An 18,399-nucleotide genomic window follows, 5' to 3' on the forward strand; every position below is an offset into this window, starting at 1 on the left:
TTGTTAGGGATTATTTTACTAATCTAGGTGTTAAAATTCTTTTTAAAAAATGTAAAGATTTAGACAAGTTAATTTTTTTCCATTGATTGATCATGTGAAACAATCCCTTTTTATATAGTCCCCATTATCATTAGTAGGTCATATTAATGCAATCAAGATGAAGATTTTACCTAATTTTTTGTATTTATTTCTAATATTGGATTAGTAAGGGTGTAAATAATCTGAATCAATTTACGACAGTGGCCAAAGAAGAATGACAAATCAATGGGCCAGTTTCTGAATCTCTTAACGGGTCCTTTTCTCTGCCCAACTAATTTCCTTCTCAAACTATCATATAACCTCATGATTTTTTTTCTAGAGTGCCTAGCAGTCAGGAGCACTTTATAAACAGCACTATGGAGGACAATGCAAAGCACTCTAAAATAGGATTTGTAAAGATAAATGAACTCTCTGAATTCTCCAATTGTAAGTAACCCCCCCACCTAGTTCCAGTTCCACGGTTTCCATCTGTCTTTTACCTGCTCCCATTCTCACTTCTCACTTTGAGTTTTGGTGCTATTGGTTCATGCAGTGAGTCATCTTGCACACAGAAGCAATGTAGTAATTCCAGAGCTGACAAATTCATCAGTGTTAATTAAGGTGGTGCTCCAACTCATTGAACTCTATTTCTCTTGCACTACCTGAACTAGAAGAATCACACCCATTGGACATCAATGCAGATATAAACACAAAAGGTCATCCGTCCCACATCTATTAGGGTTTAAAGAAGAAAATAACCAAATGTAGGAATGAGAACTCATTAAACCATTTGATGAATGTCTTTATTTTTAAAACATTTACCTCAATTTATATTACATTAGAAAAGCATATTTGATTATACATTTATACAAAGATGCTAAATGCCTTTAGTCTCAACAAGCCAAGCCATACAAATGGTTGTCGTTAATTGTAAGGGCTAAAATATGTAATTGAATTCCCTGCAATTTGATATTTGTACAATGTACAAAGGCCTACAAATATTTTATTAAAAAGAATGTCTGCTCTTCAGCAGACTGATCAAGTGTGTTGGGATTGCCACAAAATTGGCTTACACTTCCCAAATTCTGAATTCAGCCATGCTGTTATTGATTTCACAAGGCATTGGATGAAAGAAAGGTTTGAGGATTTCCTGAGAACACAAATAGAAGTAATTTGTTCTCCATTCAATAACATTGTGTACTTCAACTTTGCTACTTGTTCTCCATAACTGATTCCCTAGTCCAAAATTCTATTGATCTCAGCCTTGAAATGATTGAGGATTCACATCTCCATGAGGTAGAGAATTTTAAATGATTCACAACCATTGATGTTAGTCTGAGATTGTGCACCTTTGTTCTGGGTTCTTATTCTGGAATACACTGCCTCTCAGTATCCCAATCCCTTTTATAATCTAATATGTCTTAACTGAGACTACCTTCTATTCTTCCAAATCCTGTGTGTAAATAGGATAATCTGTTCACTCTATTTTCACAGGTCAATCCTTCATTATGAAAATCAACTTCACAAATCTACATAGCACTAAAAAGGCCTATATATTCTTTTGGGAATGGAGAGCAAAATTACACACCTACATAAATTAATGTCTCACTAGATCTCTGTACTATCTCTATAACTTTTCCAATGGCTCACAGAAAAGAAAAGCTATTATATTGTAAGCAAATCATTCGATATTTTAACCTGCATAGTTTTTAATTAAATGTGAAGATAAACAATTATGCAAGTATGTATTTCACACCAGCCTGCAGTTACAATGTACAAGCTCCACTCTAACTTTAAGAATTAACTCATCCAATCCTTTCTGAATCGGCATATTAGGTAAGACACAAAAGACTTCAAACTTATGAATATGTAATGGCACTGATTTACCTCAGCTTACAAACAAATAAAGAATACACTCACTCATTTCTTTCAGTATACCATGAAGTCGACTTTCTTTTATTATTCATTGGACACAACATTGCATTCTTCAACTCCGCAAACACCACCCAGCTAAACTCCTCTGACCTTCTCATTGGCTCACTGCCACATAGGTGATCTTCACATTTTCACTCTCCTCCTCTTACATCTGAGATTCAACACTCATATACTGACACTTCACTCACCCACGCAGGCCCGCTATTACCCACTATGTCATCAGCAGCGGCCGGCATCACTCCTGATGAAGGCAAGTACACAACCATGACAGCACCCCCCACCCCACCCCACCAGTGACAGCTTACCTGAAAAAAATGGCAGGTTCCATTTATCCATGGACTCATTGTTCCAACACTGCTCCCTCAGCACTGATAGATGCATCTGTGGTAAGACAGAGCAAGGTGTCGGGCTTTAGATGTACAAGACTCATGGCATTCCCAAGCGCAGTCTTCACATCGCTGAAAGCATGCAGAGCATCATCTCCCAAAAATAATAGTCTTTTGGACACTGACTTATCAGATCCTTTTAGTAATTCAGTAAGGGGGGGGGGGTTAATAGAGATGCTGCAGCATTTGGCAGGAATCGATGAAAAAAAATCATGTCTCAAAAACATCGCAACTGGCCACACTTAACGGCTGTAGTGTTATGAGCCCAGAGGACCCCAAAACCCAGCAGCAATAGATATTCACCAAGACAAATGGTTACTTAAACAAAAGTTGCTTTTAATTACCTTTAAACATGAAAACAAAATCAAACTTTAACTTATCTCTATTGACTCACTTAACCTAACTTAACCCCCTTCTAATTCTAAGCGCACGTGTGCAAGTTCAGAAAAATTATTTAGTTCACAGTCCAATCTCACTTCTCATTCCTCCAAGTTCACTGGTTGCAGACAATTCTTTTACTGTGGACAGAATTTAACATTTATAAAGTTCACCAGGCTTTGGTGCTTGCAGTAAATGGTTACTGCTCAGGAAGGTTCTTGTCAGTTTTCAGAGAGATTTGTTGTTACTTTTACTTCCATCAGCCACTTCAGTGTCTTACTCCAGATGATAACCTCTTTCTTTCAGGTCACCACAGAGTTCCTTCTTGTTTCTTATTCCAAGTGAAACATTATACAGCCTCTCCTCTTGGATGAACAACAAGGGCTTTGACCAGGCTGTCTTCCAAAATGGGGCATTGTACATGCTTGCAAGCTTGTCCTGTTCCAGTCCCAGCTGCTGTCTCATGCCTGTAACACTGCAGAACTGATGTGTGTGTGTGTGTCCGTCTGTCTGTCTCTCTCTCTCTCTCTCTGAGAGAAAACCTGTCTGCTTGCAAAACCACATGACCCTCTTACAACAGCAAGCTCTCTTCTAGACAATATGCAGCTCCAACAAACTCTTTCATCTGTTGCCTTTTGTAAACAACAATCCATCAGTGAAGTCTCTTCAGCACTCTTCAAAGCTCTTGCAAAAGCTCTGAGGACCTGATATATCCATCATGAGGCAGAGTTCCAGTTTTTCAAATAAGATCTATTTTAAAGTGTTTGTATGTGACCTACTCTAACAAACATTTCCCAATTTATCTCCCCAAAACATATCTATATACTCTGCCATAGTAGGAAATCTTCAAATCTCTCACACTTTCAATTCCTCAAGCCAAATACTGTGTTGCATAATTCTATGTCCCAAAAATATAAGATTAGCAGTGCCAAAAATGCATTTACTGGGATTGATCACAATGTCAAAATCATCAAGCCTCTAAAACAATGAGATAAGATGGCAATTGTGCTCCTCTTCATTCACACTTGCAACCAGAATATTGTCGATGTAAACAAACACAAAATGGAGGTTGGCGAGAGATTCATAAACTACTGGAATATTTGCTGTGCATTCCATAGACCGAATGGCACTTGCAGAAACTTAAACGTGTCAAAAGGGGTAATTACTGGCGTCTTCACGACATCAGAAGGCTCAATTGGAATCTGATAGTAAGCATGTACTAGATCTATTTTCGCAAATACATGTTTACCATGGAGGTTTGCTGGAAAGTCTTATAAATTGGTCAGGCATGGTAGAATTGTTCAGGGCGTGATAATTAGCACAAGGACGCCAATCCCTAGGATTTTATTTTTAACCATATGCAACAGTGAAGCCCAGCAGCTGTCAGATCTGTGGACTATATCCACCTCTTGCATGTGGTCAAATTCCAATTTTGCAATTTTTAAGATGGTTCAGGGGTAATTTACGAGCCCGCACTACCACCAGAGGACCCTGAGTCTCTATATTGTGGCTTACTGTATGTTTAACGTCTGTGTGACAATACTATGGGATCACTAGGTGAGGGAAACAATTGAGCAATGCTTGGAAAGGGTAGGAACCAGGTTGAAGGCTTATCAGGTGGCTGACGACATTGGAGGGAGGACAGATGCAACTCACTTGCATACAAGAGCTGCAGTCCATAACACAGCAATTTTTCAAATCCACAATCAAAGAAAAATGTGACAAGAAATCCACTCCAAAAATTGAATTTGCCACATTTGCAACTGTGAAAACCCATTAAAAAAGTTTATTGAGACTGAAATCCAATGTGAGTGACCTATGGCCATATGTTTGAATATGAGAACCATTTGCAGGTGAAAGAACACATGACATATTGGGGTATCTATGCACCTCTGAAATCTCTACACTGGAATCGACAAGAAGTTGAATACCCAAGAGATGAATTTTGAGGAAAAAACAGTGGCTGACAACTCCATGGCCAGCAGTCACCTCTACTGCTGGGCCTGGTAATTTCCCAGCTACCATTTGTAGATGGCAGAAGGCGGCTGACAGGACCAGGCTCCAGTACCAAATCTCCAATGCTTCCAACACATACAATGTCTGTCGCCCCCACCACGGCCTTGACTACTACAATTCCAACCAGGTCGACGGATGGAATTCCATTGGTGTCCAAAGTCTGGGCCTGCAATAATCAGTGCTGTCATTTTCTGCTCCAAAACAGTTATCTTCGATTGATATGGTGTTGGTGTTATCTTTGAATGAAGGCACAGTAAGCAGTTGTTCCAGTTCCATTTGCTCCTGCTGACTAAGTGAAGAAACCAATCCTCCTACAGTAATTTCCGATTATCCGAAATGCTCGAGGCCAGATGTGTATTGGTTCATTGCATTTTTCAGCTTTAAGCAGCCCAGTATCATCAGCAAAATATTTGAATTGGCTGTCACCGAACCTGTCTGGGAACCCGAAGTTCCCGCTCCAATCCCAGACACCTCCCCACCACCGCCGGTGAACTTGATCTACTCCTGCCACTGTCACCCCCTCCCCTTGCTCAAAGTTGCCACCGTAGCCTCCCCAACCTGGTCTGACACTGCCGCAGCCACCTTCCCCGTGGGTGTGACACTACCGAAAAATCAGTGTTCCCCCCCCACCCGGCTTTTACCCTAATGCCCCTAATTCAGTAAGGGGGGGGGGGGTAATAGAGATGCTGCAGCATTTGGCAGGAATCGATGAAAAAAAAATCATGTCTCAAAAACATCGCAACTGGCCACACTTAACGGCTGTAGGTGGGCCCAGAGGACCCATAAACCCAGCAGCAGTAGATATTCACCAAGACAAATGGTTACTTAAACAAAAGTTGCTTTTAATTACCTTTAAACATGAAAACAGAATCAAACTTTAACTTATCTCTATTGACTTACTTAACCTAACTTAACCCCCTTCTAATTCTAAGCACACGTGTGCAAGTCCAGAAAAGTTATTTAGTTCACAGTCCAATCTCACTTCACATTCCTCCAAATTCACTGGTTGCAGACCAATGCCCGATTAGATTTGTTCTGATACCGACTCTGGGGACAGCAGAATACAATGGAGGGTAAAGAAGAAAAGGAGAGGGGAGGAAGCTACTGAAACGATGACAATCTCCCCTTCACTGCCTGACCCGCTGACTTCCTCCAGTCGCTCAATGGTGTTACCAAACTGGCACTAACAGTGAGTCAGAGGCCCACATGAACATGTTGGGTGAAAAACTTTTTTCAACTTGTGATGTCATATTGCCACCAAAATATTTTTCAGATAACTGAGATTTTTGGTGAAGTGGTTTTCGGATAATAAGAAACATATGGTATCTTCAATGCAGAGATCTTAGACATAACGAGAATCGCATGGTCCACCAACTGATCGAGGGTGGACATTCGAAAGACACTCATCAAATTCTCTCAAATATGATGAGGTAAACATTGAAGGAACCTGTTTCCAAAAATTGCCTTTGTCATGGTCTGTTCCAGTTAGCCTGCGCCACCTCCTCAACATCTGTGACAGTTGCCTATCGCCTATTCCATGGATTCCCAAACGTTTTAGCTCACAGAACAATTTTGGGGAGCACTTGGAAATTGCCGAACCCCGTAGTTATGAACCAGAAGTAGAATGGCATCAATTTCCGCTTGGAGTGTGGTTGAGTTTAATTTAAATTATTTTTCTTAAACAGTAAGCAATCGAGGCAGGGCTTCCAAAATACAATTTCTTCAGAATTTGATTATTTTGTTTCAAATGAATATTAACCAAATTGCAACACAAATATCACTGACCTCCCTGACACCAAATGCCTTCCATCACTGACCTTACAGAAGTAGGTTTCTAACTGGTCCCCAGTCATCCCCAACATGCCGAATCTCCCAAAGCCTCTGATGTGGGTATCCACCTCGGATCCAGCTGCCCACAGGTGGAGTTCCTGATGCCTCAGATGTGGGTTTGTATCCTGGCCCCTGCTGCCTACAGGGTTGAGCTTCCAACACCTCCATCGCTAACCCCCACCCCACTAACTGAGTGCTGGAGCACTCTGCCGGTGACCCCGAATGCCGCAGGCCCTGACGTCTCTATTGTCTCAGGTCCCGGTATTGACCAACACCACACCGGCGCCCATGCTAGCTCCATCACCAGTTCCCATACCAATCTCAGTAAAGGCTGGGGGGGGGGGGGGGGGAGGGGAGGGGATTGGGAGAGAATAAACGAGCGAGCAAGTAAGTGAGAGGAAGGGAGGTGGAACATAGAAACCACAGAGAGTCAGCAAAAGCCATTCCCGCTGTTCTCAATATGTGGAAATTCTTTCAGTTTAAATTTTAAAAATGAGACAAGCCTCATGCCAACAGAAATTTGAGTCTGTGTTGCTGACATCAGGCCTTAAGACTCAATTTTTCTTTGTTAGGATCTGCTGCCATCACAGAAACACACAGATTTAAAGAAAAGGTAAAGAGTAATTTAAAGTAAAAGTTATTACTAGTTATAGTTATTACTACCCATTTCTTCTGCAGAACACTTGCGCCTTTCTGCGGAACAGAAATGCTGGCTGTGATAGTACAGATTCTATCACCAATATGTACAGATTGTAGTGTAGGATGACTGTGATTGGCTGAGAGTGTAGCCACACCTACTGGCAGCTCTGAAAGGATTGCTCCTAGCCAGACCAGGTCATCACTGGTCGACCTACTTGTGATACGCTCCAGTCTTTTAGTTAATAAAAGCCTTGGTTTGGATCAACAAGTCTGTGGTTCTTTTGACGCTGGCCTAGGCTGTCATTAACTAGTAATTGGGCAATACATGTCTCCCTAGATGGCTGAGTACATTGCTGCCTTAAGCGTGTTGTATGGAAGATTACCATCTGAATCCACTAAGACATCCTCCTCTTCACAGGCAGTCTGCTTTGGAAGACTCTCCATGAGTAAACCGCACTTCATCTTTTGACTCGTCACACTGAGGGCAGAGAAACGTGCTTTGAGGGTCATGAACCAAGGGGGGGCGGGGGAAGAATCTTTAGTTTGACCTCCCCAACTGCTCCTTTAAGGGGTTTATCCTCATCACTGTCCATTTTAAATTAGAAGGTCCTGTGAGCTCACAGGGTCACCACTTGTAAAGGTGCTGATTTACCACAGTTTACAAACAATTAAAGAATACACTCACTCGTTTCTTTCAGCACCCGATGAAGTAGACCTTTCTTTTATTATTCACTGGACAAAACACTGCATTCTTCAACTCCCCAAACACCACCAAACTTCTCTGACCTCATTGGCTCACTGCTACATGGGTGATCCTGACACTCTCACTCTCCTACTCTTACATCTGAGATTCATCAACCATATACTGACGCTTAACACTCCCGTGCATGCGTGTGTCACATCGCTTACATCATCAGCGGCAGCCGGCACCATTCTCGATGAAGGAAAGTACACAACCACAACAAATATAGATTAAAATCAATTAAATGTATACCCTGTACGACCCTCGCATAACACCCTGCATGCAGTTTAAAAAATATAAACACACAAGGGTACCTTGTTCAAAATTATTAAAATTAACTGCAGAATGCAACAGACTGAGCAGTATCATTTTGTTTTGTTCAAATAAAAATGTTCACAGACTTCTATGGCAATGCAAGCATAGTTTTGATTTTTGCACTGGATACAAAATTTATATCCATCAAAAAATACCATTAGTGACACTTGTTGCTGGAGTGGATAACTGCTGTTGAGGACATTTTGCAGCCTGTGTCTTGGCTCTGCGTTTTGCAAGCCTGGAACTGGAGGGAGGAGAAAGTCGCATGGAACAAACAGTCTTGATAAGGGGTTCCTGCTCTCCTTGCATCTCCTCGTCCTGCTGTGAAAGTTGCCTGTTGAAGGCAATGGCTTCTGCGGCAAAAAGAGTCAGGTCTTTTGTGCTGTTATTCCTGGGGAAGAGACATCCCAGTTACTTAAATTGGTGAATAATGCTGCTTAAATTACATAATGCGATCTTAAAATATATATAAAAGCTTTATTAATTCAGTAATGGATATTAATGTATAAATGATGTTAAGAATATTGTCCTTTTCATAACATTTTTATTTGTACAAGGCCACATCAATCAGAAAATACAAAATCAGCTTCAGTGAGCACAAAGTCTGTAGGTTTCAAACAAATCTGAAGCAAAGACACATTTCAAATTATTTCTCAAAGACTGCATTTGTTACCATTCCTAACTTCCCTGGAAAAAAGATTCAACAAAGCTGGTGAGATTGCAGTCACAGACAGGCTACTTTGAATTTCTATCATAAAGGTGCTGGTCGACCCGGTGTAAATTTTCAACAATCAAATATTTTTGTGGTTGTTACACTCACAATATTTAATTCCAAATTTATTCAATAACTTGAATTTATTTTTTTCAGCCATTATGCTAATTCAAGCCCATGGCTCTAGATCAGCTATTCTCGATCTTTTTTGGGCTATTGCCCACTTAGGACTCTGCTCAAAGTTGATGGGTCCCCTTCCATGTGAAGCAGTCAAGTTTAGTTGGTTCCTTCTGTACTTCTCTCCTATCGACTACATAAAAAATATTTTATGATTTCAGTCGCCCTCCCCTTAAATATGCTGTGGCCCCAGTACACTCCCCATGGATGCTAGACCAACAGACGAGAACTCTGCTTTATAGTGTCCTAACTGTATGAACATTGATTTTTCTAATTTTAGGTAGCTCCCACCTTGATCTGGTTCCATTGTTTCTATCTGCTATTTTCCTCCCTTCTGATCTTACTTTCACCCCTTCCCCTCAGTGATCTCTCCCAACTCTCCTTTCAAAAATGTCACCCCTTTCTTCCTCACCCACACCTTGATAGAATTGATATCTATTATTCCTTCCTGCTTTACTCTCAATGAAGGGTCAAGACCCAAGATGTTGACTGACCATTTCAACTCATGGCTGCTGCCTAACCTGAGTTCCTCCAGCTTCTCAGAATTAAATACCAATTTGAATGAAATCTAAAAAAGTCTTAGACAGACTAAAAGAGGTCTCTCACAAAAAAATTGGTGAGATGTTTGGCGTAGCGTTTAGCGCAATGCTGTTACAACGCCAGCGATCAGAATTCAAATCCCACATTGTCTGTAACGAATTTGTGTTTTTCCTGCGTCTGCATGGGTTTCCTCCGGGGGCTCTGGTTTCCTCCCACTGTTCAAAATGTACTGGGGGTTGTAGGTTAATTGGGTGTATTGGCTGATACGAGCTCATGGGCCAAAATGTCCTGTTACTGTGTATCTCTAAATTTTAAAAATTAAGTAATAAATTAAACATGCAAAATTGCCTTGAAGAACATTTGTGCAGCACTATTGATCATTATAAGAAGTGCTAAATACTGGGAGGTTCCAGTCAATTGGAAATATGCCTGGATGGATGCCCACTTTCACAAAGTCTGACTAAATAGCCAGAACAAACAACAAGTTTAGTTTCGTTTAACTATATGAAATGTGTAATTTTAGAATACAGGTCTGAAATGTCAAAATCCAGGTCTGAAATGTCAAACTCCGGTAGTTAAAGTACATATAAAGAACCACATGAAAGGAAAAATGTAATGCATCAAGCATACGAGTGGTATTAGTATAGTTAAAGACTTGGAAATGTAATGCAATGCACTTGGAAATGTAATGCAACAAGCATATGAGTGGTATTAGTATAGTTAGACTTGGAAAAAAAATGCTCATTGCATGATCCATGCAAATACACTACTTCATCTTCTAGATGACTTGCATGTCCCCTTTCATACTCCCACTTCAGTCAATTTGGTTTGAAAGCTATTTAATGTTTGGCATGCAATGAAAAGTGAATTTAACTCCATGTAATATCTACTCACAAAATAGAGAACTAAGTCAGAAACATGAAATCTAACTGTTGGAAACTGTGCAAAGGACCACATGGGTTATTCCTATCGGAGTTAACGAGAAAGAAGAAAACTTTACTTGCCTCTGCAGAAGTTGTGGTGTGGGCAGACATCTTTCTGGGGCGCTCTACAGCAAAAGAGACAAATCACACGTTGTTTTATTAACAACAGCGTTCTTTAAGATAAAAAGAAATAACATTTAAAATAAAGTTGTACAAAATTTTAGCAGAAGTGAATGGAAGAATATATTTATGTAAGTAAAATAAGGTAAAAACCCCTGGTATCTGGAATTCAAGCAACCAGAAGCTTCAAGCTATCGGCAAAAAAAAAATCAAGGTAAATAATTTTTTAAAAATAATAAATAGGTAAAAAAAATACGCGTTTAAAATTTTAAATATTCTCTGAAGTAACACATGGTGAAGATGGGAGCAAATATTCTTCCAGCAGAGTGCCTCAGTCATGTTTTGCTCGTTGCAGATGTTTGAATAAGTTGTGTGAAACAGCAATGGTGTCACCCAAGATGAAGACTTGGTTGATAAGCTCACCATGGAGGTGACTCTCAAAGTGTTTCTTTATCCCTGCTTAGTAAGAGTCACCTTGGTCAGAGGATTTAACTGTAAAATTGGGGAGGGAGGGGTTATTGTTTGTCTTTTGGTTGACTCCGGGAGGGGTGGGGGGGAGGAACCTGCAGATGCAGTGAAAGTTAAATTTTTTCAAAGAATTTGACTGAAAATGAAGTAAAATGCTTTCAGGTTCATATATTCATACAAGAGAAGTTTGTTCATTGTAAATACAGTATAGCAATTTTGTCTTTTAAACAGTTTATTCTTAATGCAGGCATATTAGTTAGGCTATGTAAGAGTAAGTCTTAAGCAACCAGAAAATACACTTATCAGGCATCTACCAATCTCTGTAGGATACCAGGGGTTTTATTGTATTTTACTTTTGGTATGTTTTAATACTAAATAATGGGAGAAATACACGACAACAGCAGCCTAGGTGGCTTCTCAATTCAGTTAAGCTTTGGGGCAAATACTGTGGGGAACAGTTTGACGATCACTGCAATCAAAGTGGCTGTGTTTTCTCCAGTGTATTTAAGTGACAAAAAATGTTAACGCTACCTAATATCAAAAGATATTTTAGTTGTTAAATGACTCTAATCTGTTGAAAAAAAATGCATGACATTTAATGGCAATTATACTTTCTGATTCACCAAAAAAATAATGGCTAAAAGATGAGAAGCATAGAAGACATATAGTGCCTTCCGTTATCTCTGACATAAAGTGATTTATAGCCACTATCAATTTGGTTGCTATAGTGGTGTAGGACAGTGAACAGTCAAAATGCACAGCAAGCTCTCAGAAAAAAAAATCATGTACTCTAGTGATATTGGTTGAGATATTAGATTGGAGTAGGGATCCTTCATCTTCTGACTTTCAAAATAATGCAATGACCATTATCTCACCAATTGTACTTTCAATAATATAAATAACAAGGGGCCTTAAACTGAAAAGCATTGGTGAAAAGGTCATAATCTCCACTGATTATTCTCACTTCTAGGAAGAATTTGAAAAAAAAGTTTATTTGTGAGATCAGTGGATTGTGTATATTCTGGCAGCAAATGATGGTCCACATATTGAAATTACGCATGTTGTGAAATAGTAAATGTGAAAGTTTGGTTAGGGTGACCAAAATCTCAAGGAAATCAAATCAAATTCCCTAACACTTATTTTTCTGACCTGTTTCCAAAAGCTAAAGTCCTTTTTCAAAAAGCTAAAAAGCATTTTATTCCTTTATACTTACCCCCTGCACCCATGAATGTTGAAGAACTTGTGCAGCACTGAGTCGATCCTTTGCGTCACGTACCAACAACTTGCAAATCAAATCCTTGGCACCATTGGAAATGTGTGCCCAGTCCTTTTCTGGGAAGTCATATTTGCCTTCCTGTATACTCTCAAATAGAATGTTCTGTTGACAAGGTGAATTCATTTTTATACATTGTCACCTAGTCAGTGAAAACAGACAGTTCCTGCCAATGTTGTTCTATCATTTGTTTTGGAATACCACAAGAGATAATAATTGCTCTTCAAGTCAAGATAAAGATGGCTCTGGGTGAATTTTGAGAGGGGGAGAAGTGTGGTGGAGGATATGGGGGTAAACAGAAGAGTATTCAGCCTCTTCCTTATCCAATATCTAGCAATCTTTGCAGGAATTTTCATCCCTGGCAACATCAGTAAAAATATGGCGTGTCGTGGCTTGGTTACTATCTACTGAAAATAGGGCATAAACCTTCAATATTTGGTGAAATATTTTTTTTTAATTTGCTGGTCGAAGAATGTAAATATTCTTCTAAATAACAACACAAAAGAAAGGAGAGAAACTGATAAAAGTATGCATACATGTCATCCTTAAATGAAGCATTGTATGAAACATTTCACTGGACCTACAACCAAAATTTTACCATTTATAACACAGAAATGAAATGAATGCTTAATGCTTCTAATTAAGGCAGTGGTTCTCAGCCTTTTTATTTCCACTCATATACCACTTTAAGTAATCCCTATGCCATAAGTGCTCTGTGATTAGTAAGGGATTGTTTAAGATGGTATGTGAGTGGGAAAGAAGGTTGAGAACCATTGCTCTAGGCTCAATTGTTACTGAAATATTTTGCTTGAGAAAAATTGTCATTGGACCATTTCCTTTAAAGCTATGAAAGCATGCACATAACAAGTCAATTATGTATGATTAAAACAGTGATTTTCAAACTTTTTGTTTCCACCCACATACCACCTTAAGCAATCCATTCCTAATCATAGAGCACCTATGGCATAAGGAATACTTAAACTGATATGTGAGTGGAAAGGAAAAGGTTGAGAGCCACTGAATTAAGGGCACAGTTTACTTTAACAGTGCTCCTCGATGGGCAAAGTATTCATATTTTAATTGCTTTTTTGACTCCATTACTGTTCATTGCATTTATTTATGTATTGCATCAGTTCTTACTGGCACTGTTATATTCCCCCCCCCCCCCCCCCCCCAGTCATTGGACACTTGTAAGCAGCATTTACTAAACAAAAGCATACTTACCAGTTAAGGAAGAAGCATGATAAAAATGTGCAACAGGAGAAATGGAATCCTGATGTTTTAAACACCATGAACTTATTTAGGACTATTAATTTGTCATAAACAACACTTTAAAAATGTTTAAATTTGATAAAACATTTGTTGACTCAAGTAACAACCATACAATCTAGTTACACAAAAAGCCTATTTGCACCAAAAAATATTTTGTGTTTATACATGAGCTCTGTTGAAGGAACTAGTGAAGAACCTGGTGGGAAATAAGGCTAAAAGTGAAACTCTTGTTGAAATATTTGCATCATGAAAAGAAAGGAGACTGCAACCTTAAACAAATTAATTAAAGAAATGAAAGAGGAAGTCAACTTTGAGGGGGGGTCTCTGGCAGGCAAAAGGTGTGACCAGAAAGCCCCCTCAAGTGTGAAAAACTGATGTTGAAGTAACTAAAGATGAGGAGACTCAGGAGTTGAAAGACAATTGCTAAATTATCCAGTCAAAATGCAGCTCAGCCATAGTCAATTCCTGGAAATCCTAACTATAGGTACTGCAATTAAAGTTTGCTATTAATCTGATCAACATTATTGGGAAGTGCTCACTGAATTACAGAATTAACTGGTCCATTGAACCCAATATTTGCATTAGTCTCAGTGCGATTTTGTAGTACAGGTAGTGGCATTCTTCCCCCTCATTAATGATTTTATCTTTTACAAACAAATCACGCCTTTAACAAATCTGACGAGTTACAGAATCACCTGTAGATTTAATACACTGTTTTACCTGACAAGCCCTACAGGCTTCTCCTCTGTCCCAGCCACAATCTGTTCCACAGTTCCCCACAAAGGGTGGATTTCCACTCAGCATAATGTACAGGATTACTCCAAGACTCCACAAGTCGCAACGCTTATCATAAAATGATGCTTCCTCTGTAAACATCTCTACCACTTCAGGAGCCATGTATTCCACAGAACCACACTGGGAATAAAAGTAGAGTCATTAGAAAGGAAACATCAAGATAATTGAACATTCATTTCTAAATAATCCTAATAAATAATTGTGCTTGAGCAACTCTAAACTATATTAGCATTTTGGATGTTTGAAACCATGGATATTTGTTTTACTCTACACACCTGCCATAAAGATGATTAGGATTATGTATAAATTTGTTTCTTACAATACATGTATGAACACAGAGCAGAGGAACAAGCTCTTCGGCCAAATGATTTAGGCAATGAACATGATGCCAAAATAAAACAAAATCTCTTCTGCCTACACATGATCTTGGTCCCTTCATTCCCCTTACATTCAAGTGTTTATCTGAAAGCCTCTTCTCATATCTGTTTTTACCACTGGCTCTGACAGCATGTTCCAAGCACCTAACACTTTCTGGGTTAAAAAAAATCTTGCCCCATACATCTTCCCCCCCACCCCACCTCCCCATCAATCTTTCCTTAACTAGTATTCGGCATATTTACCCTGGAAAAAAAAGATTCTGTTCAACCTATCTATGCCAATCATGATTATGTAAACATCTATCAGACATCCTTCAACCTCTGACAGTCCAGACAAAATATAGTCGATCCAATCTCTCCTTATAGCTCATACCCGCTAATCTAGGCAGTTCAAGTTCATTGTCACATGTACCCAGATGTAGTAAAAGTGGCTGTTTTACGAGACCAGCGGACATTTCATACATAGTAAACAAGTAGACACAGCGCAAAATGAGAGAGAGCAAATGAGAGAGAATAGATGGTGGACCAAAGGCATAACGTACAGGAGTCTGATAACAACTGGAAAAAAGTATCCTTGACTCTGGTGGTGCGTGATCTCATTCTTATGAATCTTCTTCATGTCGGCAAGCGGATGAGTAAGTGTGACCAGGGTTGAATGAGTGTTTCAATATGCTGGATACTTTTTGGAGTTCTAGATGGAGTCACTGGAGTGGAGGGGCATATGCATGATGGGTGGAGCCAGGTTCATAACTCTCTGTAGTTTCATGCAGCCTTTGACACAGTGATACACCCTGATAGAATGCTTTCAATGGTGCACTTGCAGAAATTGTGAAGGAATGCTGGTGATATGCCATATTTCCTCAAGCTTCTGAGAAAGTAGGGGTGTTGAAACACTTTCTTGAGCACCGCGTCAATGTGGGTGTACCAGGGTAAGCCATAAGAGATGTTTACCCTGTGGAACTTAAAGCTGTCTATTCCCATCTCATCTTCTGTACTCTTCCCAAAACCTCCATAAGCTTCCTGTAATGAGCTGACCACCTATCTACTTATATGGCCAATTTTATGGAGCCATGGAGGTTCTTGATTAAGTATTCTTAACTAAGTATTCTTACCTAAAAATATTGACCATTCTTTTTCTCCCACTGCTTGACCTGCTGAGTTCCTCCAGCAGATTTTTTTTTGCTATAGATTCTACCATGTGCAGTCTCTCATGTGTCTTCTGGGAACTATGGCCTTGGACCCGATCCTCTATCTTTCACAAGATAAAAGAACAGGAGTAGGCTAATCCAAATACCTGTCTATTTCTGTCTTGAATACACCCAACAATCTCACTTCCACTGCTACCTGTGGCAACAAGTTCCACAGACTCACTACCCTCTGGCTAAAGAAATTTTATATTGACCCCTTTTTATCCTGAAATTATGGATTCTGTCTTAGAGTCCCCTACCGTAGGAAACAACTTTGACACATTTACTCTGTCCAGGTGTTTCAGCATTGGAAATGTCTCTGAGGTTTCCTCTCATATAAAAGTTAAAACCTTGTGTCTTTTTTAATTCTGAGTTAATTTTGTTCCAGTCTCTTCAAGAGAACTATTGTTTGTAGTGGTACCATAGTGACTATGATATAATATGTTGTAATATCTGCCCAGACTAACAGCTTGCTCATTATTCTCAAGATATGAAGGAAGTGTGAGCACAAGAAATTTTTCTTTAATTTTTGTATCTCTAAGTTTGTGTATCTCTTTAAAAGCTTTTTATATACTTTTTATATCTTCATTAGACAGTAAGTACTTTGTTATTCATCGTTATTAAAATCTTAAGGCAAAGCTATGCAAAATGTTTATCTGTTTTATCAACAAATTAAAGCTACATAAAGTAACTGCCACAGAGGTTGATATGTTGGAGTAAAGAGATTGAAATTTGAGATATTATAGCTCATGCTTGGAAGATGATACTTTGAAATTAGGATATATTAAAATAAGGAAAGTGTTGTCTATATTTTGAAGACAATGAATGATAAAAGGAATATTGAAACTAATATAGTTTCAGGTTTAGAGATTGCTGGATTGAATAGCAATAACTTTTGTGATCTTACAAGTGTATCTACTCAGAAGACTATGGCTGTGAATAAGGAGAATATTCCATATTAAGATGATATCAAACAGTGGGCTCATCTAAGAGATGTTTTCTTACCTAAGATTGATGCCAAGATTAAGATGTTAATTGGATTAGATGTACCAAAAGCTCCTGAACCTCTAGAAGTAATAAGGAGTCAAAATGAAGGACCTTATGCTGTGAGAATGTTGCTTGGATGGACAATTAACGGACCATTAGGAGGGAAAATGAATAATGATCAAGAGAGTAAATGTCAACAGAATTTCAGTTGTCAAACTTAATGATCTATGGGAACAACAGTTGAAAATTGATTTCCCTGAATATCTCACAGAACCTTCAAAGGAGGATAAGCAGTTTCTGGATTTAATTTCAATTTATGTTAATTACTGTATAGCATTACCTTTGAAGAAAAGGGAAATTTGTATGCCAGATAAAATAATTGCAGAACAGCATATGCTGAATTTAAAGAGAAAATTCAGGATAAATTCTTCCTTTCATTTGAAATATACAAATATTATGTTGGACATGGTAGCCAAGGGTTATGTAGAAAAGGTATCAGAAGATATGTTGGTACATAAAGATGGTTAAAAAAATGTAATTTAACTCATCATGGAGTTAAACATCCACAAAAGAATAAGCTTAGTGTAGTATTTGATTGTGGAGCATCATTTCAAGGAGTTCCATTGAATTCTCAACTTCTACAAGTTGCTGCAGATATTGAAGTGATGTTTCGTCAAAGTACCATCAGATGATCAAGATTTTTTATGATTATTGTGGTGGCCTAATGGAGATTACAGTAAAAATATGACTGAATACAGAATGGGAGTTCATTTATTTGGAGAAACTTCGTCACTGAGTTGTGCAAATTTTGCTCTCAGGAAATGTGCTGAAGATAATGAAGAGTAGTTTAGTTCTCAAGCTATAACCATCATCAGAAATCATTTCTATGTTGATGATTGTCTTACTTCAGCGGTTTCAGAAAGAGCAATAGATCTTTTTCAAGAGTTAAAGGAGATCTGTCATGTAGGAGGTTTCTTCCTTACGAAATGGATTAGCAACAGTTGAAATGTATTGGCTATTTTTTCTGAGGCAGAAAGAGCAAATGAGATAAAACATCTTGATTTGGATTGTGATGTTCTACCTGATGAAAAAATTCTAGGAGGGCAATGGTGTGTTCAATCTGATGTTTTCAAATTCAAAATTGTTTTGAGAGAACTGCCTTTAACAAGAAGAGGTATTCTTTTGATTGTAAGCTTAATATACGATCCTTTGGGAATATTGGCACCAGCAGTATTAATAGCCAAGGAAATTTTGCAAGAATTGTGCAGAATAAAATGTTGATGGGATGAAACTATGCCAGAATCCATCG

At 38.7% G+C, this 18,399-nt stretch overlaps 1 protein-coding gene across 6 annotated transcripts in view; it reads right to left on the minus strand.

Annotated features, from left to right (window-relative positions):
* Nucleotides 1-424: 424 nt before the first annotated feature.
* The window catches only part of LOC138763933 (MAP kinase-interacting serine/threonine-protein kinase 1-like), a 70,296-nt gene continuing 52,321 nt past the window's right edge, over nt 425-18,399 (minus strand). For 5 of the 6 annotated variants that reach the window (XM_069938942.1, XM_069938946.1, XM_069938947.1 and 2 more), the window contains 6 exons: nt 14,465-14,659; nt 12,413-12,577; nt 10,693-10,736; nt 8,415-8,650; nt 2,259-2,334; nt 845-1,168 (listed from right to left, as the gene is read on the minus strand). In XM_069938942.1, coding sequence (XP_069795043.1) covers nt 2,294-2,334; nt 8,415-8,650; nt 10,693-10,736; nt 12,413-12,577; nt 14,465-14,659 — 681 coding nt within the window. In that variant the 3' untranslated portion in view covers nt 845-1,168; nt 2,259-2,293. Of the gene's footprint in view, nt 751-844; nt 1,169-2,258; nt 2,335-8,414; nt 8,651-10,692; nt 10,737-12,412; nt 12,578-14,464; nt 14,660-18,399 lie in introns of those variants that run through there. The other variant, XM_069938941.1, reaches the window with a different exon arrangement.

Source organism: Narcine bancroftii, chromosome 5 (genome assembly GCF_036971445.1).
Source record: "Narcine bancroftii isolate sNarBan1 chromosome 5, sNarBan1.hap1, whole genome shotgun sequence".
Classification (NCBI taxonomy): domain Eukaryota; kingdom Metazoa; phylum Chordata; class Chondrichthyes; order Torpediniformes; family Narcinidae; genus Narcine; species Narcine bancroftii.